Source organism: Myxine glutinosa, chromosome 3 (genome assembly GCF_964187855.1).
Source record: "Myxine glutinosa chromosome 3, kmMyxGlut1.1, whole genome shotgun sequence".
Lineage (NCBI taxonomy): Eukaryota > Metazoa > Chordata > Myxini > Myxiniformes > Myxinidae > Myxine > Myxine glutinosa.
This window is the reverse complement of record NC_136263.1, coordinates 12,663,045-12,688,925: the sequence shown is the minus strand read 5'-3', so window position 1 is coordinate 12,688,925 and position 25,881 is coordinate 12,663,045. Positions and strand designations below refer to the sequence as shown.

The 25,881-nt window shown below is 40.0% G+C and overlaps 1 protein-coding gene across 1 annotated transcript in view; it reads right to left on the bottom strand.

The window, feature by feature from the left end:
- LOC137423806 (dedicator of cytokinesis protein 1) overlaps positions 1 to 25,881 on the bottom strand; it is a 968,048-nt gene that overhangs the window by 683,464 nt on the left and 258,703 nt on the right. Inside the window, exon 22 of the mRNA XM_078773719.1 lies at positions 3,585 to 3,713. Coding sequence (XP_078629845.1) covers positions 3,585 to 3,713 — 129 coding nt within the window. The remainder of the gene's footprint in view (positions 1 to 3,584; positions 3,714 to 25,881) is intronic.

Below are 25,881 nucleotides of genomic sequence, written 5' to 3'. Positions count from 1 at the left end.
TAGCTATTTGGGCGGTGTATAAGCTAACAGATCGCTGTCTCCATCGATATTGCCAAGGCTGTAACACCTATCGGCTCAAAATCCTTTTAACTGTTGACTTGGTAGTTTTTACAATGAAGAAAACATTAACAATGTTGTTAAAAGTTTATTTTGTGATTAATTTGTGATTGGAGTTATGTTGTTTGGAATGAAAAAAGAGATATCGAGTTCAAGTAAATGACGTCATGCCATGATGGTTTCTACTTTCTGAACGTGACCTTCACGGATCGCCATATGCAGATTCGCCACGGTCCCACGATCGATGTTTCTATATGTGAACGGACCCGTTTGTTTGCGAACGTGTACGGTTTTCATGGAAGTCCTTCACGAACTTGCTGTCCATGTCTGACGTGCGACTGAGGGTGCTACAGGAATGTGGAATTTATTGGTTTCATGCTTTACCATTCTCCGTATTGCATTGCCTGTTTGCTTCTGGCCTCCCACCCGTGCGCAGCACGGGTATCTCACTAGTGAGAACCAATGAGTCAAAGAGAAGATGCTATTTACCAACAAACTGTGCCAGTTCCTCCACCAATCTTCTCCTTGAAAAACCAAGTACTTGGGCTCAGTGACTACCAAATGTGTTACAATTACTCAAGTACCGACTTATTCCCTTTCAAATGTACACGTCAGTCAAATGATTCCTCCGATTTTCTGACACTAGTACAAAATGCTACTGTCTATCACAAATTTCCAGAACAACTGACAAAGGCTTTTTGCAGTCACATTGCCTCATGGGGAGAATGGGCCTTCTGCAGAACAAAACTAGAGCTACTCGTACTATACCTACAAATATTCCTGCCTTCTTGCTGGGTGGGCTTCAGAACGTATTCCATCCAAGTCTTTCACGAACTGGCTCGCCAAGGCCAAATATTCGACTGAGGGTTATTAAGGCAGTGATTTAGTTTGTTTGGGGTGCCGGCGATAGCTCAACTACTCATGAAAGACACCGTGAGATTTTTTTAAGGTCCATCGAGTAATGCGAGCAGATTGGTCCTTTGGCTCAACATACATGTCTGCGGGGCGACACACATCGGGATGCAATGCCCTGCCTGTGAAGTACCTATCCAACAGTTTATAGTTAGGTCAGGAATCAAACCCAGATTAGATGGCTCAAAAGGTAAGTGCTCCACCTCAGTAGCATACTGTCAAAGCAAAGCAAAGCAACAACACCACCACCACCAACAACAACAAAAACCAACATGGAAATGAAAACATTCACCATGTGCAAATATCACCTGTTCATGTGCTTACCCTTTAGTGCTGACAGAAGACAAAGCTGGCATTTGAAATCAGGATTTGAAATCAAACTCCACTCAAAAGCAAAGGAATCGATGGAAAAAAGTAATTTAAGCAGTCATTTGTTTTGTCACTTGAGTTTGGCAGCAGTGTACTAACCATGAGGCTACCCTGGCCTGAGAAGCTTTCAAATAATGTTGTGGATGTTGTACAGTGGTGGAAAAGTAACGCCTCCTATTCTTTTTCTCTAAAACAGGTAAAAATATTCAAATGAAATAAAGTGCAATCTGTACATTATTTGGGTGCGATGTTTTGGGATTCTGACATGAGATGTCTCAGTGCTATGTTAGTCAAAATGGCAGAGGGCAGCTCGATGTTGTCAATGCTGTGAAGCATAAAGCACTGGAGATAAGAGTTGGGATGACTGACTGGAGATGAGATGACTAGAGATGAGAGTTAGGATGTCTGACTGGAGATGAGATGACTGGACATGAGTTAGGATGACTGACTGGAGATGAGATGACTGGACATGAGTTAGGATGACTGACTGGAGATGAGATGACTAGAGATGAGAGTTAGGATGTCTGACTGGAGATGAGATGACTGGACATGAGTTAGGATGACTGACTGGAGATGAGATGCATGGAGATGAGAACTGGGATGACTGATGGGAGATGAGATGACTGGAGATGAGATGACTAGAGATGAGATGACTGGAGATGAGATGACTGGAGATTAGATGACTGGAGATGATAGCTGGGATGACTGACTGGAGACGAGATGACTGGAGATGAGAGTTAGAATGACTGACTGGAGATGAGATGACTAGAGATGAGAGTTAGGATGACTGACTGGAGATGAGATGACTGGAGATGAGAGTTGGGATGACTGGAGATGAGAGCTGAGATAGCTGACTGGAGATGACTGGACATGACAGTTGGGATGACTGACTGGAGACGAGATGACTGGAGATGAGAGTTAGAATGACTGACTGGAGATGAGATGACTAGAGATGAGAGTTAGGATGACTGACTGGAGATGAGATGACTGGAGATGAGAGTTGGGATGACTGGAGATGAGAGCTGAGATAGCTGACTGGAGATGACTGGACATGACAGTTGGGATGACTGACTGGAGATGAGATGACTGGAGATGAGATGACTGGAGATGAGATGACTGGAGATGAGGTGACTGGAGATAGGATGACTGGAGATTATATGACTGGAGATAAGATGACTGGAGATGAGAGCTGGGATGACTGGAGATGAGAGTTAGAATGACTGACTGGAGATGAGATGACTAGAGATGAGAGCTGGGGTGACTGACGGGAAATGAGATGACTGGAGATTAGAGTTAGGATGACTGACTGGAGATGAGATGACGAGAGATGAGAGTTAGGATGACTGACTGGAGATGAGATGACTGGAGAGGAGAGCTGCGATGACTGACTGGAGATGAGATGACTGGAGATGAGAGTTGGGATTACAGACTGGAGATGAGATGACTGGAGATGAGAGTTGGGATTACAGACTGGAGATGAGATGACTGGAGATGAGATGACTGGAGATGAGATGACTGGAGATGAGAGTTAGGATGACTGACTGGAGATGAGAGTTTGGTGCACCACGATACTGAGAGTAAGAGACGGTCAATTGAATGCCGCCACAAAGAATCATTAACCCCGACTTGTCCCCATCAGATTTTCATCTCTTCCCCAAATGGAACACCTTCATGGAGAACATTTTTCTTCCGACGATGTCAAAGCCGCTGTGAAGCGCTGGTTAAGTCAGCAGGATGCACAGTCCTATCGTGACGTCATCAAATAATGTTATTACCTACAGTGCCTATAGAAAGTTTACTATATACATACTTGTACATACTTCGGAATGTAGGTTTATTTCGTTGTGGTTTGACTAGTATGCACTCCTAAACTGTTGGACAGAATGAGCTAACAAGTGGTGGTTGTACTGACGGTGTGCCCGGAAAGGTTTTAGGTGGTACAATATTTGACTACAGTCAGGTCAGTGAAATTGCAGTGACACTAGTGAGGTGATGAGGTATTCATCTTCGCGCAACACAATTATCCCAAGCATACATACAGCGTATAGGATAAAAAATGCCCGAGAAAGTAAAAAAAGTGATGGAACAATCATAACTATTCCTCGACATGCACTTTGCCAATCAAAGCAGTTCGGAAGGCGAATAGTCCTACAGTGTCATTCAGGTGTACCAGCACGATCTAAAAGTCTACAAAGTTTCTTCCAAATCGGTCATGGAAAGCGCAAGTGGAAATCCGCCGAACTTACTGTGCATAGAGGGTCCGTGACACAACAATGAAGCGAACGATGTATTCCAAAGACTTCATGATCTGAAGCAAATTGTCATGGGATTCCTGTGACTGCTCCATTTTGTCTTTCAACACCTTCGTAAGCTTTCTGGTGAGAAAACAGAGATAGAGGTAGAGGTAGAGATATCAAAATTCAACTTTGTGGTTATGTATATATTGTATGCTGCAGATGGAGTGTTGATTTAAGGAATTGTTTCCTGAAGTAGAACCTCCATAAAAGGCCATCTATTTATTACATACGCAAATACAGCAGAACTTTTAACTTCCCCCCCCCCCCCCCACCCTCCCCCTCCCTATTCTGGCTCTGATATCTTCCAAACTTCCTTTCCTTCTTCCCCACATTCCTTCCACACACTCCTTACATCTTTTTTGTTCTCACAAACCACCACCTTTTCCCATTTAACACCCCCCACACCTCCCAACCCAAATTTCAATGTGTGCATAATAAAAAGGTGGGCCCGAATGCAAATGGTGTCAATATGTCACTTATCAGCCCTTGTTTGTCAAAAAACAATTGCAAGCAGATGATCCACTCTGCCATCATATCAATGCAAAAAGTGTATTAAATTTAAACTTGTTTTTTTAATGTCTGGCAAATAACACCTGCAATAAACAAACATTGCTTGAGGCTAAAGATCAGATTTTACATTCCCGCTCAAATAACTGTCAAGAGTAGGTGAGCAGGTGTTCAACAAGTTCTACAAACGAGATACTCAAATTACACCAAGACACCCAAAAACTATAACGAGGTATGTATGTGTGCGTGTGCGTGTGCGTGTGTGCGTGTGCGTGTGTGTGTGTGTGTGTGTGTGTGTGTGTGTGTGTGTGTGTGTGTGTGTGTAAATATATATATATATATATATATATATTGTTACGGCCCGGGGTTCGGGTCTACTACGAGGGGGCAGCCTCCGTTCCCTCCCGAACTTACCGGACCTGAGGCTGCCGCGCACGAATAACTTCGTACTTCGGCAGGTTGCGAACCAGCAACTACGAACGCCAATTGGTCCGTCGTGCGATAGCAGGGTCCAATCATCTGACACCATTTACCTGTACCAGTGACGGTTCCAATCGGGGAACACACCCTCCGGCGGTGTTCCACTTTTGTTCCTGGATGGAAATTTAGATGGCCGAGCAACAGTTTGGTAACCACCGGGCTGATGCTAATTTTGTTATGGCCAATCACTACTCTGGGTGCGAACTGGGCAAATGGCAGACCAATGAAAGAAAGGCCATTCACACAGTTGGAAAGGAAACGTTTAATGATGCGATTCATTTGCAAGTATGTACAGTGGAACTTAGCAATATTAAAGAAAAAGGGACAAGAAGCAGAAACTTAGCTTAATCTATGCCTCATGTCAATCACTACAAATAAAACACGACAAACAAGGGTGCCCAACACACATTCACGGGAGAGCGGGAGGGGAAAACGAACGTCAGAATCCTGTTACCAAATGGTTACAAATGTTACCCGATGTTTTTCCTCGCGACGACTTTTGTCTTGACGTCGCCACCGAGCACCATGAACAGGTAAAGGTGATCCCCAGCACGAACTTGAGCCGGCAAACAGCGTCAGGGACTCAGTAGAGCGAGTGTGCCAGGAGCCGTGCAGGGAAGAGCCAGGGACAGGTGGAGAGTGAGAATGTCGTGATCTCGTGCAGCATAAGCCAGGGACACATGGAGAGTGAGCACATCGTGGTCTCGTGCAGAGTAAAGAGTACATAGTGGACTCGTACAGAAAGAGAGTTTCCAGTCCAGCAGCAGAGAGCGTCATGCAGGCACGTGCAGAGAGAACAAATCCAAGGCCTTTCTGTAAGGCCCCTCCCGAGGTTGGGGGTTGTTCAGGAGGGTTTCTTGGGCTCTCATTGGCTCCACCCCACCCCCACAACACCCTTCGAAAGGACTTTTACCGTTATGCTTTTTTGGCTAAGCACTCTTACTATGACGCTTAGATGGTGTGCCTTTGAGCCTGTGTGCAATGCCTGGCAAATTATCCCCTTATAAGTGGAGGGCCTCGCTTCCCATCTCCAACGCATGACATATTAACCCATATAAGGGGAAGACAACAAACAACAACAACAGGCATTTTAATGCCATTTTCCCTGCAAGAGCGGAGGTTAGCCTTGTGGTCCCCATGACAATCTTCTCCATTTTGCCCTATTTTCTGCATCTCCCCTTGTTAAACCCCTTGCCCGCATTTCTTCTTCCACCATCTTTAGCCAAGTCTTTCTCGGTCTTCCCCATCCTCTACTTCCTTCTACATTCATTTCCATCACTCTTCTCAACCAGTCACTTTCATCTTTCCTCAACACATGACCAAACCATCTCAAACTGTTTCTCTTCACAGCATCAATCACAGGCTCTATTCCCATCATCTTTCGCAATTCATCATTTGTCTTCCTCTCTCTCTCAACGATACTCCACACATCCACCGAACCATTCACATTTCCACCCTTTCCAGCCTTCGTTGCTGCTCTACGTTCATTACCCATGTCTCGCTCCCATAAATCATAACACTTCTCACACAAGCAGCATACACCTTTCCCTTCAGCTTCAACGACACTCCCCTCCTCGTCAGCACGCCACTCAGTTCCCGAAACTTCTTCCATGCACATCTCACTCTAGCAACCGTTGCCGAGTCTGATCCACCTTCTCCATTCAGCATGTCTCCTAGGTAACAAAATGTTTTCACACCTTCCAGCTTCACGCTGTCTCCAAGATACAACTCAACATTTACTCCATCTGCAGCTCCCTCTGTGCACACCTTACACTTGAATGTAGCTGCCACACTGGTCAATGATCCTCTCAAACCACTACATTTTTGATGAACCCACTCAGCGCACATTGTACATTGAATGGAGTTCACTCCGACACCCTTCCTGCACACAGCACATGGCCACTTCCCAGTTCTTTCCACCTCACCACATGCTTTACCACTTGCCATCACCTTCGTTTTTTCCGATATTCACCTTCACACCTTTTGCCTCCATACATTCCTTCCACTTGTTCATCTTCTCCTTCAGTCCATCCATACTTTCTGCAATCAACACCAGATCATCTGCATACAACAACTCCCACGGTAAACCCATATAAAGGGAATGTACAAAGATAATGTTCTGCTAAGAAATAACTGTTCAAAGGGACCTGCATGGTGGTTGCCATTACTTCGAAGTGGTTTCCCAAAACCTCAACAAGAAAACAATCATGGCCAAAAACATTGGCACCCGTGAACTTTTTTCAAACAATGCACCATTGCTTCCAAAAAATTGTTAAATTTAAAAATCGTTTGGTATCCACAAATGTATTTCTTTGGTTTGCAGTGGAACAAAACAAAAAAAGCTGAAAAAATTACTAAATCTTAGCTTATTCCACACAGAAATCCTAAAATGGCCCGGAGAATATTATTGGCACCTTTTAGAAGTTGTTAGAAATAATTAGATTTCAAGCAGGTGATTCTCCTTTACTTTGGAATTTAACTCACCGATGCTGAGTTGCAGGTGCCTGCAATATAAAAATCACTCATTCAACCAGTTTGAATAGAGAAAAGGAGTTATTCTGCTGTTTTGTGTCACTTTGTGTACTGCAATGAGCATGGAGAAAAGAAAGAAAACCAAATAATTGTCTGAGTAAGTCAGACACAAGATTGTAGCCAAGCCTGGACAAGCTCAAGGCTACAAATCCATCTCCAGAGACATTGATGTTCCTGTGTCCACCGCACACAATGTTATCAGGCAGTTTAATGCCAATGGCACTGTAGCCAACCTCCCTGGACGTGGCCGCAGGAGAAAACCTGATCGGAGATTGCAGTGAAGGATTGTTAGAATGGTGGAAAAAGCACCCACAATTTGTTTGAATGGGGGTGGACACTTATCCAACCAAGATAATCTAGTTTTGCATTTTAAATTAATTTTCTGACATTTGTGGAATTTGTTTTTCACTTGGAAGTTGTGTGTTAGGATGTGTAAATAAAGGTGGGAATAGTCTGATTTAATGTAATACAATTCTAGCCTATAAGGCAACAAAAGGTGAAATATTTGAAAGGGGATGTATACCTTCTATACTTATGTCATTGTTTTTCTGTATGGCAAAGCGAAACCCAATGAGTTTGGAGGCATTTTCTTGCAGGTAGGCAGACAAAATGTCTCTGTACACTTCCAAATTCATTCTGCTGCTGCCATCATTAGTTACATCAATAAAGATGAGTGAGCCAGTTCCAGAGGCAGCCATGCAGGCCCAAGCCATGACACTACTATACCTCCATCATGCTTCACAGATGAGGTAGTGTGCTTTGGATCAAATGCAGTTCCTTCCTTTCTCCAAACTTTCACCTTTCCATCGCTTTGGTAAAGGTTTATCTTGGTCAAATCTATAAAACTTTGTTCAAGAACTCACTAGCTCACCTCTATACTTCTTGACAAATTCTAATCTGGCCTTTCAATGTTTAGTGCTGATGAGAGGTTTGCGTCTTGCGGTGTAGCCTTTGTAATTCTGCTATCAAAGTCTTCTGCGAACAGTAGATTGTGACACTTTCACTCCTGTATTCTGGGAGTTGTTGATGATATCTGACGGTTGTTTTAGGGTTTTCCTTCACAGCTCTGATTATGTTTGTTATCAATTGCTGTTGTTTTCTTTGGCTGACCTGGTCATTGTCTATTCCCAGGTACACTAGTGGTTTCTTTGTTTTTTCAAGCTATTCTAAATTGTTGTATTTGCTATACCCAATTTTTGTGCTATGGTTCTAATTGAGTTTGTCTGTTCTTTCAGCTTCCAAATTGCTTGATTTCCTTTCACAGACAATTCCCTGGTCTTAAATTGTTTTTTGGCTACTGACTCCAAAGGTAGACTCCGAAGGCAAAAGCAAAGGCTAAAACCAAGTCTAGACATTTGCTGCTCTTTTGTGAATGATCAATGCAACAACACCTGTCTATCATTTGCTCCAATACTTGTGCTTACCTAAAATGTGGGGAAGAACATCATAAGTGCTATTGTTCAACAATAGTAAAACATACTGTATGCATAGAAACACCAAGAAATAAAAGGTAACCTTCTGTAATCCTTCCTGCCTTATATTCATCGTTTGATCTCAAATGCAAATTTATTGAGTACATTGCAATAACAACAAATTTGACTTCACTGCTCCAATACTTATGGAGGGCATTGTATATATTGTCCTGTCAGTCCGAAGAACGGTTTTTACTCCAAGGCAATCAAGCCGAAAATTGGCGTTACTTTTTAGGTATAAACACACACACACACGTTAAGGACCAGTGGTACGGACTAGCCAGTGGTGTCAGTCGTGATAACATCAGATGTAAAAGACACCAACAGTTTGCGTAAAGGGATGAAAGAAGGAGAAGTTACGGAGGCGACAAAGTGGAGGAAGGAAACAACACATTCTCCTGAGCTGTTGCGCCATTCATTTTAAAACTGATTCAGCCAATAAAGTAGTAATCGGGGGTCTTCTGTATGTGAACCTGGGAGGGTTCAGCAACTACACTATTCCTGGATCACTACAGACCAACTTTACCCCACTGTAAGTTGGTCAGTGAAGATTCAGATTCACTTTTTATATCATACACAGTGAGGTATCATTTGCTGAACTCCCGCTACTCATTGAATCGACTTGTTGGACATTGCACTGCTGTTGTCTTGGAGACGTCTTCAAAGCTTGCATACCCTCGCTGGTGCCATTTTGGGTGATTTGCATACCATTGTCGAGAAGGCAGCTTGCCTGTTCCTCCAATCTCTCCACTTATTCACGCAGCACATTGTCCTTAACAGCTTAGAGTTCCCGTCTCCAACATCTCTCACACAACCTGACCTGTGGAATCGGGTTCTTCTCCATGCTTCGGTGAGACAAGGCTTTCACCTACTGAGGACTTTTAAGATGTGAATGGCCTGTCTGCTTCATCCTGTGCGCATCTCTCTGGAGTAGATCCTTTCAAACGTGCTCACCGCCGACCCTTCATCCATTTATAACCCACTGGAGTTTATTTTACAAATTGTTTGCTTGAGATAACTTGCCATCTCAAGAGTTGTGAGTTAACTTATAGCTGAATTGTTGTGTGTTACGTTAATTTTACTTATTTAATTTCGTGATTCTTAGGAAAGGCATCAAGTGTTACATTTAAATTGGTATTATTAGCGTGTCTCGGCACGCTCTGCACACCTCACGACATGTCGTTTCAGAGGGGTAGGCATCTTTGACCATTTCGGTGTCTTTTGGGTCTTCATGGTGTTTTGGGTCTTCAGGGCCATTTGGGTCTTCAGGGTCTTTTGGATCCTCTGGGCCTTCAATGGTATTTTGCGTCTTTGATGTATTTTGGGTATTGGTGTCTTCAGAGGCTTTTGGGTCTTAAAGGGTCTTCGGTGTCTTTGGAGTCTTCAGGGGCTTTTGTGTCTTAAGGGTCTTTAGGTTCTTATTGGTCTTTAAGGGTCTTTGGGTCTTTTTGGGTCTTCTGGGTGTTTTGGGTCTTCAGGGTGTTTTGGGTATTCGGGGTGTTTTGGGTCTTCGGGGTGTTTTGGGTCTTCGGGGTGTTTTGGGTCTTCGGGGTGTTTTGGGTCCTCGGGGTTTTTTGGGTCTTCGGGGTGTTTTGGGTACTCGGGGTGTTTTGGGTCGTCGGGGTGTTTTGGATCCTCGGGGTGTTTTGGGTCCTCGGGGTGTTTTGGGTCCTCGGGGTGTTTTGGGTCTCCGGGGTGTTTTGGGTCTTGGTGGTCTGAAGCGTCTTGGGGGAATTAAAGGGTCGTCAAAGGTCTGAGGGGTCTCAGCAGTCTTAATGCAATTAAGAGGGTTAATTAAGAGGGTGGTAATCTTTTTTGAAGAAGAAGAAGAAGACGTTTTTGTCACATATAAACATAGCGACAGACATAGCGACATAATGACATAACCATATACGTTTGCTCTATTATAATAAGATTGTGTATAAGGTGCATAGTATGGATTAATAAATGTTCCTTATAAATTTATCCTTCTGTCTCTTGTCGTATGTCGGTTTCACCCATAAAACAACACAAAAAACACACTCATATCTTTATTAACGCACAGGTTGTAAACCTGGTGCGTTATAGCGTTTGCCTGGGAATTTCGGGCGCTCAAAAGTGAAGCTAGTTTCTGTCACCCATTTCTGTCGCTCATTTCTGTCGCTCATTTCTGTCGCTCAGATGTGTAAACATGACGTCATCAAATCTATATTTATAGGATAGGTTATAGGAGATATATATGTTATAGGATAGGAATATAGGACCCAAATGACCCAGAGGACCCAAATGACCCAGAGGACCCAAATGACCCAGAGGACCCAAATGACCCAGAGGACCCAAATGACCCAGAGGACCAAAATGACCCAGAGGACCCAAATGACCCAGAGGACCCAAATGACCCAGAGGACCCAAATGACCCACAGGACCCAAATGACCCAGAGGACCCAAATGACCCAGAGGACCCAAATGACCCAGAGGACCCAAATGACCCAGAGGACCCAAATGACCCAGAGGACCCAAATGACCCAGAGGACCCAAATGACCCAGAGGACCCAAATGACCCAGAGGACCCAAATGACCCAGAGGACCCAAATGACCCAGAGGACCCAAATGACCCAGAGGACCCAAATGACCCAGAGGACCCAGAGGACCCAAATGACCCAGAGGACCCAAATGACCCAGAGGACCCAAATGACCCAGAGGACCCAAATGACCCAGAGGACCCAAATGACCCAGAGGACCCAAATGACCCAGAGGACCCAGAGGACCCAAATGACCCAGAGGACCCAGAGGACCCAGAGGACCCAGAGGACCCAGAGGACCCAAATGACCCAGAGGACCCAAATGACCCAGAGGACCCAGAGGACCCAGAGGACCCAAATGACCCAGAGGACCCAAATGACCCAGAGGACCCAAATGACCCAGAGGACCCAAATGACCCAGAGGACCCAAATGACCCAGAGGACCCAAATGACCCAGAGGACCCAAATGACCCAGAGGACCCAAATGACCCAGAGGACCCAAATGACCCAGAGGACCCAAATGACCCAGAGGACCCAAATGACCCAGAGGACCCAGAGGACCCAAATGACCCAGAGGACCCAAATGACCCAGAGGACCCAAATGACCCAGAGGACCCAAATGACCCAGAGGACCCAAATGACCCAGAGGACCCAGAGGACCCAAATGACCCAGAGGACCCAAATGACCCAGAGGACCCAAATGACCCAGAAGACCCAAATGACCCAGAGGACCCAAATGACCCAGAGGACCCAAATGACCCAGAGGACCCAAATGACCCAGAGGACCCAAATGACCCAGAGGACCCAAATGACCCAGAGGACCCAGAGGACCCAGAGGACCCAAATGACCCAGAGGACCCAGAGGACCCAGAGGACCCAGAGGACCCAAATGACCCAGAGGACCCAAATGACCCAGAGGACCCAAATGACCCAGAGGACCCAAATGACCCAGAGGACCCAAATGACCCAGAGGACCCAAATGACCCAGAGGACCCAAATGACCCAGAGGACCCAAATGACCCAGAGGACCCAAATTCTATGTATGTTTCTATGATGATGTATGTTTTGGTGAAAGTACATAATGTGAATACTAGTAGCAATTTTACAAAAACCATGGCATAATTTCAAATCTTGACCCGAGATGATAATTATGCTACATCATAATTTCCATGTGCCAACCTGGGCGGAATCCAAGTGGATTCACTTGACTTGTTTATTTCTGCTGTGATATCCTCCAGGTTATTCAACAATACATATTCTGTTACTAATTTATTAAATCTACACATTATGAAAAATGAAAGGAAATGTCAGGGTAACTTTGACTGCTGAGTGCATCTCTTTTCTGAGAACTCCGAATGACCCTTGTGCTTGTTGGAAGAACGCGTGGATTAAACGATTTATATGAGTCTTTGATTGGAAGCAATGCAAATGATTTCAGTTATCCTGGATTTTCTGTGTGGACACCTCATTCAAAAGGCTTTCAAAAAAAGCAATTGCATAAATGAGAAAAGGTAATGCAATTATCACAAATAATGCAAGATGTTAAATTTCATGAAATCAGAATAAATAAACTAATTTTGACTTAGTTTGGACTAAGTCCTAAACGACTTGGATAAACTAAAATGGATAAACTAAAACGACTTGGATCGTTTCGCGTGACAGAGACAAACAGACCTCAGGTAGTAAATCTCAGAGGGGAGGAACGGGTTTTCCCGAATTATAGAGACATAAAATACATTTTACATATATATAAAAAATAAAATACATAAAATACATTTTGCATATATACATAAATAAGATACATCAAATACATTTTACATAGATACATAAATAAAATACATCAAATACATTTTACATATATACATAAATAAAATACATCAAATACATTTTACATATATACATAAATAAAATACATCAAATACATTTTACATATATACATAAATAAAATACATCAAATACATTTTACATATATACATAAATAAAATACATCAAATACATTTTACATATATACATAAATAAAACACATCAAATACATTTTACATATATACATAAATAAAATACATCAAATACATTTTACATATATACATAAATAAAATACATCAAATACATTTTACATATATACATAAATAAAATACATCAAATACATTTTACATATATACATATATAAAATACATCAAATACATTAAACATATATACGTAAATAAAATACATCAAATACATTTTACATATGTGCATAAATAAAATACATCAAATACATTTTACATATATACATAAATAAAATACATCAAATACATTTTACATATATACATATATAAAATACATCAAATACATTTTACATATATACATAAATAAAATACATCAAATACATTTTACATATATACATAAATAAAATACATCAAATACATTTTACATATATACATAAATAAAATACATCAAATACATTTTACATCTATACATAAATAAAATACATCAAATACATTTTACATATATACATAAATAAAACACATCAAATACATTTTACATATATACATAAATAAAATACATCAAATACATTTTACATATATACATAAATAAAATACATCAAATACATTTTACATATATACATAAATAAAATACATCAAATACATTTTACATATATACATAAATAAAATACATCAAATACATTTTACATATGTACATAAATAAAATGCATCAAATACATTTTACATAGATACATAAATAAAATGCATCAAATACATTTTACATAGATACATAAATAAAATGCATCAAATACATTTTACATAGATACATAAATAAAAAAAATCAAATGCATTTTACATACACACATAAATAAAATACATCAAATACATTTTACATATATACATAAATAAAATACATCAAATACGTTTTACATATATACATAAATAAAATACATATAAATACATTTTACATATTTTCCCGAAAATACACACCTTACACAGTCAAAAGCTAAGTGTGCAGCTGAGTGCAGGTGGAACAGAAATGATACTTTTGTTGTCATTTAATTGTTTTTCTATCTGCATATACTATGTATAGTAGGTTTTTATTTTACCTCATTTATTTGGGACTGAGTTGTTACTTTGGAGTTCTGAAATGGTGTGCAAGTACACCTATTGGGGAAATAATTTCGTGTCTCGGCTCGCTCAGCAGATTTCACAAGCCTGCGTGCAATCCGCTAACCACGTGCAATTACATTGAAACCCTCGCCCGGGTGCGATATTGGTAAAAACGCAGTGTAAGGATTTATTCAATACCAGAATATCGAGGCCACAGATCGCCTCACTCAAAATGGGATCATCCACATTTGTGTTGGTGTTGGCTTGTTGGCTAACCCTGATGTTGGCTTAGCGGTTAGGGTGCCAGCTTGGGATCCTAGGATCCTGGGTTCAAATCCAGGTCGATCGCTCATTTAACGCCTGTGGTTTGACTCAGCCTGTCATCCTTCTGAGGTCGGCACATTGAGTACCAGCTCACTGGTAATTCCCTGTGTGTCACAAGAGGCGACTAACAGGGTTGGCGGCAGGAAGGGCATCGGCCATAAAACATTGCTTCAAAAAAAGGCCAACCCCTGCTCCGTGGGGAACAATGGCCTCTAAAGGTCTGTCTCTCTCTGTGTGTCTCTCTCTCTCTCTGTGTGTCACACTCTCTCTCTCTCTCTCTCTCTCTCTCTCTCTCTCTCTCTCTCTCTCTCTCTTTCTTTCTTTCTCTCTCTCTCTCTCTCTCTCTCTCTCTCTCTCTCTCTCTCTCTCTCTCTCTCTCAATATATATATATATATACGAGTATATATACATTGAATCCCCAATCAGTGAGTTGGGGTCAGATAAATATTTGCCATTTGACGGGGGAAAAGGGATTACAAGGTACAGTCACGTGAAAAAGTAAGTTCACCCCATGTAAACTTTTGACTTTTTCAACATACAGCTATTTGATCTTCATTTCAACAATATTGACAGATAAAGGTGATATAATATAACATATATCATGAAACATTTACATTTTGTCGTCCATTGTATAATTTAAATAAACATAAATGCAAATTTCGCATGTGGAAAAAGTAAGTACACCCTTGGCTCTAATAGGTGGTATTGCCCCCTTTGGCAGAAACAACCTCAAGTAGGCGTTTCTTATAACTGTCTACCAGTCTCTGACATCGACTGGGAGAAATTTTTACCCACTTCTCCATGCAGAATTCTTTCAGCTGTGCGATGTTTGAGGGGTTTCTTGCATGCACAGATCGTTTCAAATCCCCCCACATCATCTCGATGGGATTTAGATCCGGGCTTTGACTTGGCCATTCCAGAACCCTCCATTTCTTTCTTTTCAGCCATTCCTTGGTGGATTTACTGGTATGTTTAGGGTCATTGTCATGTTGCAAGGTCCACCTTTGGTTGAGCTTCAACTTTCTGACAGATGGCCTCACATTATCCTCAATCACACTCTGGTACAATGAAGAATTCATCGTGGATTCTATGATGGTGAGCTGCCCAGGCCCTGATGCAGCAACGCTGCCCCAAACCATAATATTTCCACCACCATGCTTTACAGTTGGTATAAGGTTCTTGTGGTCAAATGCTGTCTTTGGTTTTCGCCAAACATGTCTTCTGGTACTGTGGCCAAATAGCTCTACCTTTGACTCATCTGTCCAGAGCACATTGTTCCAGAAGTGCTGGTCTTTGCCTAGGTGTTTATTGGCAAACTTTAGTCTTGCCCTGATGTTCTTTCTGGACAACAAAGGTTTCCTCCTGGCACACCTCCCATGTAGATCAAATTTGTGCAGCCTCTTTCTAATGGTAGACTCGTGCACTTTGACATCAACAGTGGCAAGAGCTACCTGTAGGTCCCGTGATGACATCCTGGTGTTCTCAGAGACTTCTTTCAGCATCTTGCGGTCTGCTCTCGGGCTGAACTTGCTGGGGTGGCCTGGCCTGAACAAGTTGGCAGTTGTTTGGAATCTTCTCCACTTGTAGATGATCTTCCGGACAGTCGAATGATTGATTTCAAATTGTTTGGAGATCTTTTTAAATCCCCTTTTTTTGTCTTTTTTTTTCTTTTTTTTGTATACAGAGTCGAGGCTCGTGAAAGAGCTAACATTTATCAAACAAACAAATCAAACAAACAAGCGAACAAAGTATAAATAGGGCAGTGGTCGACAAGATGGGGAGAGAAGGGGAGGAAGCACACAAACACAACATTTGAGGGCAGGGACATCGGGAGATGTGTGGGAGGCAGAGGGCCTGGGGGGAGGCAGGATAGGTATAAAACGCAAGGACACCAAGGACTTCCAGGAAAGAAGACAAAAGTCACCTCAAAAAAGTGGCTTTGGGGTGAAATTAGCGGGGGTAGAAAAGATCAAGGTTTTGGATTGGGGAAGATAAGAGATGGTGGTGCACAGCCGTTTTAAAGACCTGGAGGGAGGAGTGGGATTGAAGAGAGTGAGGGAGTTTGTTCCAGAGGCGGGAGAAAAGAGGAATGAAGGAGTGAAGGTGAGCAGAGAGTCTTGATTTTGGTACTTTAACCATAAGAGGGTTGCAGGCAGATCTTGTGTGACCTGCAGGAATATATGGGGGACAGAGCCCAGAGAGAGCTGGGGGAGCAAGGCCGGAGAGGAGTCGGTAGAAGACGGAAAGACCACCAACCTGCCTGTGGTGAGTAAGTGAAAGGCCCTCGGAGATAGCGTCATCGCGGGAGATTCCAATGATTCTGAACGCTTTGGTTTCAGCAGCATGAAGACGAGCTCGGTGTGAGGCAGGAGCACCAGCCCAGAGGGGAGAGCAGTATTCCATTGAGCTGCAGATGAAAGCCTTGTATGTGGTGAGGAGCTCAGGTGTGCCAAGCAAGGACTTCGCACGACGGAGGATGCCCAGTCGGCGACTGGCTTTGGAGGTCAGATTGGAAATGTGGTTTTCCCAGGAAAGATCATGGCAGATAGTGAGACCCAAAAGCTTGAGTGACAGAACTTCTTGGAGAGGATTATTCAGAAAGTAGATGGGAGGGTTGTCCAGTCGGTCTTTTTGGAGAGACATCGTAAGAGTGTGAGATTTGTCAGGATTGAAAGACATGTTCCACTTGTTTGCCCAGTCTGTGATTTTGTCCAGGTCTGCAGAGAGTGATGAGGCTGCAGACTGCCAATCTGAAGGATGAGGAATGGAGCGGCAGAGAGTGGAGTCATCAGCAAAGAGATAGAGAGGATTTTCAAGAGAGTCAGACAGATCATTGATGAAGACCAGAAAAAGCACAGGGCCCAGAACACTGCCTTGGGGAACTCCAGCCTGAACAGGAAGAGGAGATGAGAGAAACCCATTCAGGGCCACACGTTGACTACGACGAGAGAGGAAGTCCACCAGCCATGCGTGGAGATTTCCATGGATACCAAAGGAGCAGAGTTTGGTGAGCAGGGCGGGGTGCCAGACCGTATCGAAGGCACGTGATATGTCGAGGGAGACAGCTCTAATTTCCTGTTTGGCATTGAGGACCTCCATCCATTGTTGAGACAGCAGAAGCAGCATGTCCAGAGTAGAGTGACCTGGTCTGAAACCAAATTGATGATCAGAGATCAAGCCATTGGAGAAGAGGAAAGATTTCATATCCGAAGCAATGATGGATTCCATGACTTTGCTGATAATTGGGAGAAGGCTGATTGGTCTGTAGTTGCTAGGATCTGTTTCTGCACCTTTTTTGTGCAAAGCGGTGATGTGGCTGATTTCCAAGCAGATGGCAGTTGACCTTGAGCAAAAGAGAGGGTGAAGAGAACAGAGAGAGGGAGTGAAAGAGCGGAAGAACAGGATTTTAGGACCCGTGGGCTGATGCCGTCAGGTCCAGTTGCAGAATCAGAGTCGAGGGTTGACAGAAACTTTTCCACCTTGTCAGGAGGAAAGGACACGGAGTCCAGGAGCAGCTGGGTACGACTGGGTATGGTGGGTACAGAGAGGGATGGGTTTGGGACACAAGATTTAGAGGCAAACACAGAGTTGAGGCATTCAGCTTTTTCACGTGCGGAGTCAGCTGTGTAGCCATTTGAGGTAAGGGAGGGGATGGAGGGGGAACAAACACCAGAAACAGATTTGACCAGACGCCACCAGGATTTGGAAGAGGGAGACAGATAAGAGAGTTCGGTCTTGAGAACGGAGAGATATTGTTTCCTGGCTCTCCTGAGGGTGGACACACACTTGTTTCGGGCTTTGTGAAAGGAAATGAGATTTCCTTCCGTTGGATTTGCTTTCCAGGAGACGAAGGCAAGTTGTTTCTGGGCAACAGCCTCACCACAAGATGCCATGTACCATGGACGGGAGGAAGGGTATGACAACTGAAGACGAGATGGGATAAATCTGTGCATGAGAGAGAGCAATTTACTTTGGAAGAATTCCCAGGATGAGTTGATGTCAGAGGTGGTAGAGATGGGACCAGTCCAGATGATTGATGGCTGCTTGAAGACCGTGCCAGTTGGCCTGAGTGAAATGCCAGACTCGTCGACGCTGAGGAGGCTCCCTGAGAATGGTCAGAGAGATGTCCACTTTAAGAAGCACATGATCAGATGAGATCTTCCCAGACTCGTAGGCATCTATAACCTTCTTTCTGAAGGCGGAAGAGAGCTCTTTTGATCTCGGCATGGTGACGCCGCACACTTCAACAACAAAGAGAAAACCAAACTAAATGTCTGAGGTTTATATAAGACAGGTTCCTCCACGATCCTCTGTAACGATGTTCTAATCATTTGCACCTGAGTTGGTGCATCTGATTCTAATTTTAGGTATTTGAAGTAGTGATAAATGTAGGGGTGCACTTACTTTTTCCACATGCGAAATTTGCATTTATGAGTAGGGGAAAAAGGTTGATACTGGGACACCCGCACCCAAACCCACTGGGACACCTAAAATGGGGCTTTTTGACTGGAAAAGGGGGTGAAAAGGCACAAAATCGCTGAAAAATGGCCCAAAAGTCCTAAAATCGTTGTTATTTTGCCCCAAATCGTGTGTTTTTTAAAGTGGGTTTTTTGGAAATCATGACCGTTTTTTCGCCATACACCATGCTAGTTTGAAGGGGTGATATAACTTTTTTATAAGACAAAGCGAAGGCGAAGCCGAGCGGCGTCTTTAAAAAAAGTTATCAAGTTAGTAATTCTCTAGCCTCGCCAACGGTGAGGCAATACAGGGTTCACTGATTGTTTGCGGTCCTTTGGTCCTTCTGTTTATTACCCCCTCTGCCAGGGATCCCCCGTTTATTATCCTCCTATATCGAGGTTCACTGTTTGTCTATGATCCCACTGCTCATGTATCGAGGCTCTAAAATCCACCTACCTGTGATCCCCCGTTTATTATCCTTCTGTTTATTACCCATTGACTCATGTATCGAGGTGATTTAGTAGATTATCTATACTTCCATTGTACATCCCCCCTTTAGCAAGAGGCATGATATCCAAAAGGAACCGATGTGTTCCCATCATTATTTAAATATCGTTTATCATCATATGCACCAAGTGCCTTCTTAAGAACTTTCTCGGAATATATTTTATGTTTATAACTTCTTATTCCTTTAATATTTCTGTACACAACCTCCTTTGTATCCATCGTGTTTTTATAATCATCAAATCCGAGAGTTTGTTTTATAACCCCCTTCTTTATTCCCTTTAGCTTTTTACCAGTTTCAAGTTTATCCCCATCAAAATATCTATACGCATATGACTTTGCTCTAAGGCCAATAAATTCACTCATAATTTTTCCTCCAAGTTCATCTTTAAATTTTCCAATAACTTTTTCATTGGCTTTTGAGAAGGCCTCTTTCCTCCCATCTTTAAACCCAAGGTAATTACTCGTGTCATATACTTCAGAATTATTTATCATGTCTTTAAAAACATCATCAGTTTTGATATCCAATATAAAGCTGTCTGTGTCCATATACATCAGCTCAACTTTTTCATTATATTTTGGTTTCAGATTCTTATAATAAAAATCATACATCAAGGACTTTGATAAATCAAGAACTGTAGTCCCAATGTAGATCGGCTTATCCATTTTAATTTCTTCCCTTAGCATATTGATCCCACAAAAGTTTTCATCAAAAATTGTTATACTAGCAAAGTTTGGCTTGTTGATTAACCTAGAGGCCTGTTTCCATGTTGTTGTTAATCTGATATCCCTCCTATTTCTAACATTTTCCATCGTCTTACCAAACACTGAATTATTCATTAACTTATAAAAATCTTTCTCAAATGGAGTTGTTCCCTTTGTTCTCATCTGAGTGTTGTAGTCAATATATTTTGCCAACCAATGACTCTGCTTAAATTTTATTATTCTATGAATTTTTTCCACAACTAATCCGTTATTGATACACTGAAGAAGATTTCTCTGGTGGAGAACATAATTCTTTTTATCAAATAATGTTGTTAAAAGTTTCTCTGTTGTTGTCTTAACATTAAATGACTTTTGATAATCACTCAACCATTCTTTTTGAGGCGTACCCTTTGAACAAGCAAATGGAAGATCCTGATGTTTTGAATGGAGTTCTTTTGGGTATTTTAAGTCGACTTCAAAATAATACCCAACCTTCCAATCATCAAGATCCTCTTGCGTGTTATTTAATAGCTCATTAAAAACTTCTTGTTCATCTTTCTTTGGAACCCATTCTAACCCACCATATGGAACAGCTTGGGACATTGCCCAACCATACAAGTTATTCGCATCATAATACATCAAGAAAGAGCTCTTTTTCTTGGAATCATAATCTTGAAGATACTTGTTGTTTGCTTTCGCATATCTCTTTTTACAAACCTGGGAAATTCCTCCACGTTTTGCCTTCTCAATCATTAGGAGCATATCAACATCTGTAATTAAATCAATTTCTTGTTTCGTCATCTTTAACATTGCGCTCCATGCTAATCCTGGAGATGTAAAATAATGTGCTGGGTCTAGTTCATATCCCTTTAAACAAATATCACGGAATGATTCAAAAACGTCAGCCAAAAGAAGGACATCCGTTTTCAAATACAAATCATGATAACCCCCCATGTTTTTAATCCCATGTTCTTTCCAAACATTTTGAGCGTGTTCATATTCTTTATCCGTTATCCCAATATTGTTGAGTTCATTCCAAAAATCATCTTTGCTTGGCAACTGTGTATCGTTGAACCTTTCAAACGAATCCATGTAGTCATATGGATAAATTCCCTTTTGAGTTAATAAATTTGTGTTTTCAAAAGCTCCTTCAAGATTAGGAAATGACTTTAGATTGTTTACAAGATTTCCCAAACCACTTGCCATAAATTTAAAGGAGTCAAGAAATCTTATTTTGGTTAATGGACTTGATGGGATTATCTTTGTGTAAGAAATATAATTTTGATCTGTACTTGGAATTGCTGTTATTTTTCCAGTCGTTTTTGCCAACTCTCTTATAAAAAGATGTGTGTCATAATGAGAATTATTATGTAGAAACACAGGTATAAACTTTGGTTTTTCTTTAATTTTTTTATTCTCCATGATAATTTTTGTTAATCGAATACAATCATTTTCAAGATTTTCTACAAATTTTTCAGGAGCCTTTGGCCCCCGGTATCCAACTACTTTATTTAATTCATCACCAATTCCAGATTTAATATAATAACAGAAACCACAAGGAATGTGCTCTTGATATTTTCCACCATCATTACATTTTTGTAGGATGCTCTCAAAATCAGCATATATAACAAATGGGTGTTTAATTGTTTTCTCTGTGTCTTTAAAATAAATTGAAGAACCCTTGTCTGGCATCTTAACAACCGTTGATTTATGTTCACTACAATATTTAGAATGTCTTCCTAACCGCTCCTTTGTCTTAAACCAATTTAGACATCTTGGGCACACATGAATTTTGTTTGTTCTCTTTGTTAACTGTGTTCTTACTAACTTTGCAAAATCTTTAATAAGTACATAATGTGAATTATCTCCATCCTTTATCAAAAGAAGATTAATATTTATTGTCTTCAGATCTCTTGAGAAATAAATTGGTTGAACATTCAAATTATCAGTTAACCCATAAACATTAACAGACATGTTATTTAACTTTTCAAATCTCTTTACATCTTTAACTTTCATCGGCATCTGAATATTTCCCAATTTTAACTCATTCTCATACTTATAATATTTTGAAGCTCTATGTGGATTTTTCCCATGGTCAACTGGGTGAAGATGTGCAAGAATAGACCAGATAAAACATTTATTATCATTATTTTTTATATTGATTATAGCCTGTTTCCCCCTAATTTTTTGTGGAAGATCAATGTAAGATGATCCACTAAGAGGCCCAGAGCTAACAACATGAACATCAACAGAGTTTGTTCCACCAATAACCCCTCCACTTTGTACACCAAGCATTGCATCCCAACCACTATAATCATGGCTTTCTAACCCGGGGTGTAAATCTTCTCCAAAATCTTCAAAATTTTCATTAGCATTTACAATATATTTATTATCACACCTCTTATAAATATCATGAGTCTCCCCATCTTTTGTTGATTTATAGTTTATCCCAAAATAATATTTAAATGGACCCATTTCCTTAAAAGTTTTTTCAAAGAATTTCCTAAGTTCAGGTCTAATATTCCCAAAGTTTTCATTAAAATTATCTGTATCTGATTCATCAAAAGAAAATCTTATAATTTTAACGTGGTTCTTAAATGCGTTGTCTTGTCTAGAAACACTAAACAATTTTTTCCGATGAGAAGCAGTTTTTAGGTGTATCTTATATCCAGCTTTTAGAATATCTTTTTGGCACTTGTTGCATCTCATGGTTAATGAGGGGGGAGCTAATTTTTTTGCATGACCAGCAGTGGTTAAATGTCTTTTAAAACTAGATTTATTTATAAATTTTTTACAAGGCTCACACTTTATTTTTTCCTGTCCAACTAAATCATTCTTATTTACCCCAAGATGTTTTTTAGTTTTATTATGTTGATAAATAAACTTAACTGACACGTTGCATTTTTCACAAAAAGTCATATTTATAGGTGAACAATCTCGTGAGATTTTGGCACTCATTTAACTATGAATCTTTCCTTAAAGCCACGCACATTTGGCACCAAGCCAACTTTTAATCTGACTCAGAACTTTGAGATTCAAGGAAGCTCGAGAAATCACTCGTTGTGTCATCATCAATAAAGCTTGACTCATATTCATCATTTGAGCATAAGCTATCAGAATCGTAGGAATCTTCATCCCCAATTGTTTCTCCATCACTATCATGACTTGTGAGATCTTCAGAGTCAGAATCTGAATAATTCCATGAATCTAAAAAATCTTCTAAATCGTAATTACTCATATTTATAGGGCTATAATTCATAGTCTGATTCTTCAGAGTCAGATGGTAGAGGTGAATTTGGATGAAGACGTGTATATGTTTCTAGCGAACCACTTTTAATTATATATTTTTAAAAAATTCTTTTAGAGTTTTCTTCTTCCAAATAATCTTGATAATCATCATAAGCCGTTTGTCTTTTTTCTTCTTTGGGATATGGTTGAACTGGTTGATCTGAATACAAGCGTATAAATTTGTCTAAATTAAACATTAAAGTAAAATTTCTTTCCTTATGATCTATTTCAATTTTTGATAGATGCATGATGCCTTCAAAATTACAATAAACCATCTCACCAATAAGATGGTCAACATAATCTTTTAAATAATAACCGCCGCAAGTATCTTTAACTTTATTCATAAATGTGAATCCAAAAGACCCTCCCATAGTTTTATCATAAAATGTTTTTTGTTTAAGGGTTAGCAAATTGAAAGCTTTTTTAATTTGATCAATAATTATTGTATCAACACTAATAAATTTTTTATTACACATCTGAAAATGAATCTCTCCAACAGACCATTTTAAATCAGATATATTTTTAATTGAGCTTCTTTCCAAATATCTTGGAGGAGAGTGGCTCAATAACGTATCAGTTTTTTCAAGAGGATCTCTGAGAATTCCGCTGAAGAAATCAATTGTGTTTTGAATTGTGTGCTCCATTTATATATGAAAACTTTACTTAAACTAAAACACTTTTTCACTCAGAATCATCTAAGTCATAACTATCACATGAATACTCAGAATCATACTCAGAGTCATCAATAAAGCTACTCTCATAACTATCATTTGAGCACAAACTATTAGTATCATAACTATCATCTGTGTTCAATGAAATAGTAAAATCTTCACTGCTGTATTGACTCATATTTATAGGGACACAAAGAGTTTATTGTGTCCAAAATTAGTTTATTTATTTTTTCATTAAGAATTACTAATTGATCTGGATTTAATATTTCCTTTGTTAATTTAAAAAGATCATTATCGAGTTTCTTATATCTTGGAGGCATTCCATCTCGATTACAACATGAATCTTCAGAGTCAGATGAATCTTCAGAGTCAGATGAATCTTCAGGGTCAGATGAATCTTCGGGGTCAGATGAATCTTCAGAGTCAGATGAATTTCCTGACCCTAGCGGAATAGTTGAACATAGTACTATATCATAATCACCATGATCTTCTGAGTCAGAGTCAGATGAAATATCTTCGAATATTCTATGTCTTCTTAAACATCTATCCAATTTAAACAAAAATGCGATTTCTTTACTTTCATGTCTTATAATAATTTCATTTAGGTGCATTATCCCATCAAAATCACATTTAATTTCTCCAGTAATTGGATTCTCTCCATTTAATAATCTATAATTAGTAGCAGATCTAATGTCTGCAATAAATTTAAAATATAAATTAACACGGAATGATCTATCAGTATATTCTTTTTCATCATCATCAAGCAAATCTAAAACTTTTTTAATTTGGTCAATAATTATTGAATCAACACTAATTAATTTATTCCAACTCATCCTAAATTTAATTCTTCCATCGGACCAATTTAAGTTTGTTATTGATTCGTCTTCACGATGATAACCAAGCAGAGTATCAGTTCTTCCGATAGGCTCTCTAAGAATTCTGTTAAGAGATTCAATTGTGTTTTGAATTGTGTGCCCCATTTATATATGAAAACTTTACTTAAACTAAATTACATTTCCATCGAGCCCAATAATTTTTCTTTCAATATCCTTTTGGATAATAATATTTTTAACATTAAAAGTTATCTTCAAATAATCTTTAATTTATCATTGACCTAAATGTCATCTCCCCGGTTATGATTTTATTATTAACATCAATATCTGTTTTATTAAAAAATATACATACATCTCCTTTACTTGAGTTGATGGTCTTATCATTAAGTTCCAAAGAAGTGGCGTCTAATTTTTCACCAATCTTTTCATAAATAGCCATTAGAAGGGGGGAGACATGATCCAAATGGACTTTTATCGATTTTTTAGCTGGAATAGAAAATCCGCGGCCTTTAAACATAATTGATGGACTAATATTATCATTTAATTCGGGATAAACCCAAAAATTACCATATTTATCTTTGTTCAACTTTACATCTTTGACACAATCAATAGAACCTTCGGTAATAGATTGAAATTGGTCTTTTGTGTTGTGAAACATTGTATTTATTAATGAATAAACTTGCATTTAGTTTAAGTAAAAATTTACTATATAAATATGATAAGTTCTGAAGGATATTTAGAATTTCCAGACTCTCCATATGATAAATTAGAGAATTGTCCGGCTTGTGATAGAATAGGGCTTAATAATGAGGGTTTATATAAACAATGTATTTTCTGTGATTTAATTTTAATTAATGATAATAAAAAATATAAAAAAATATATAACTCTTTTAAAT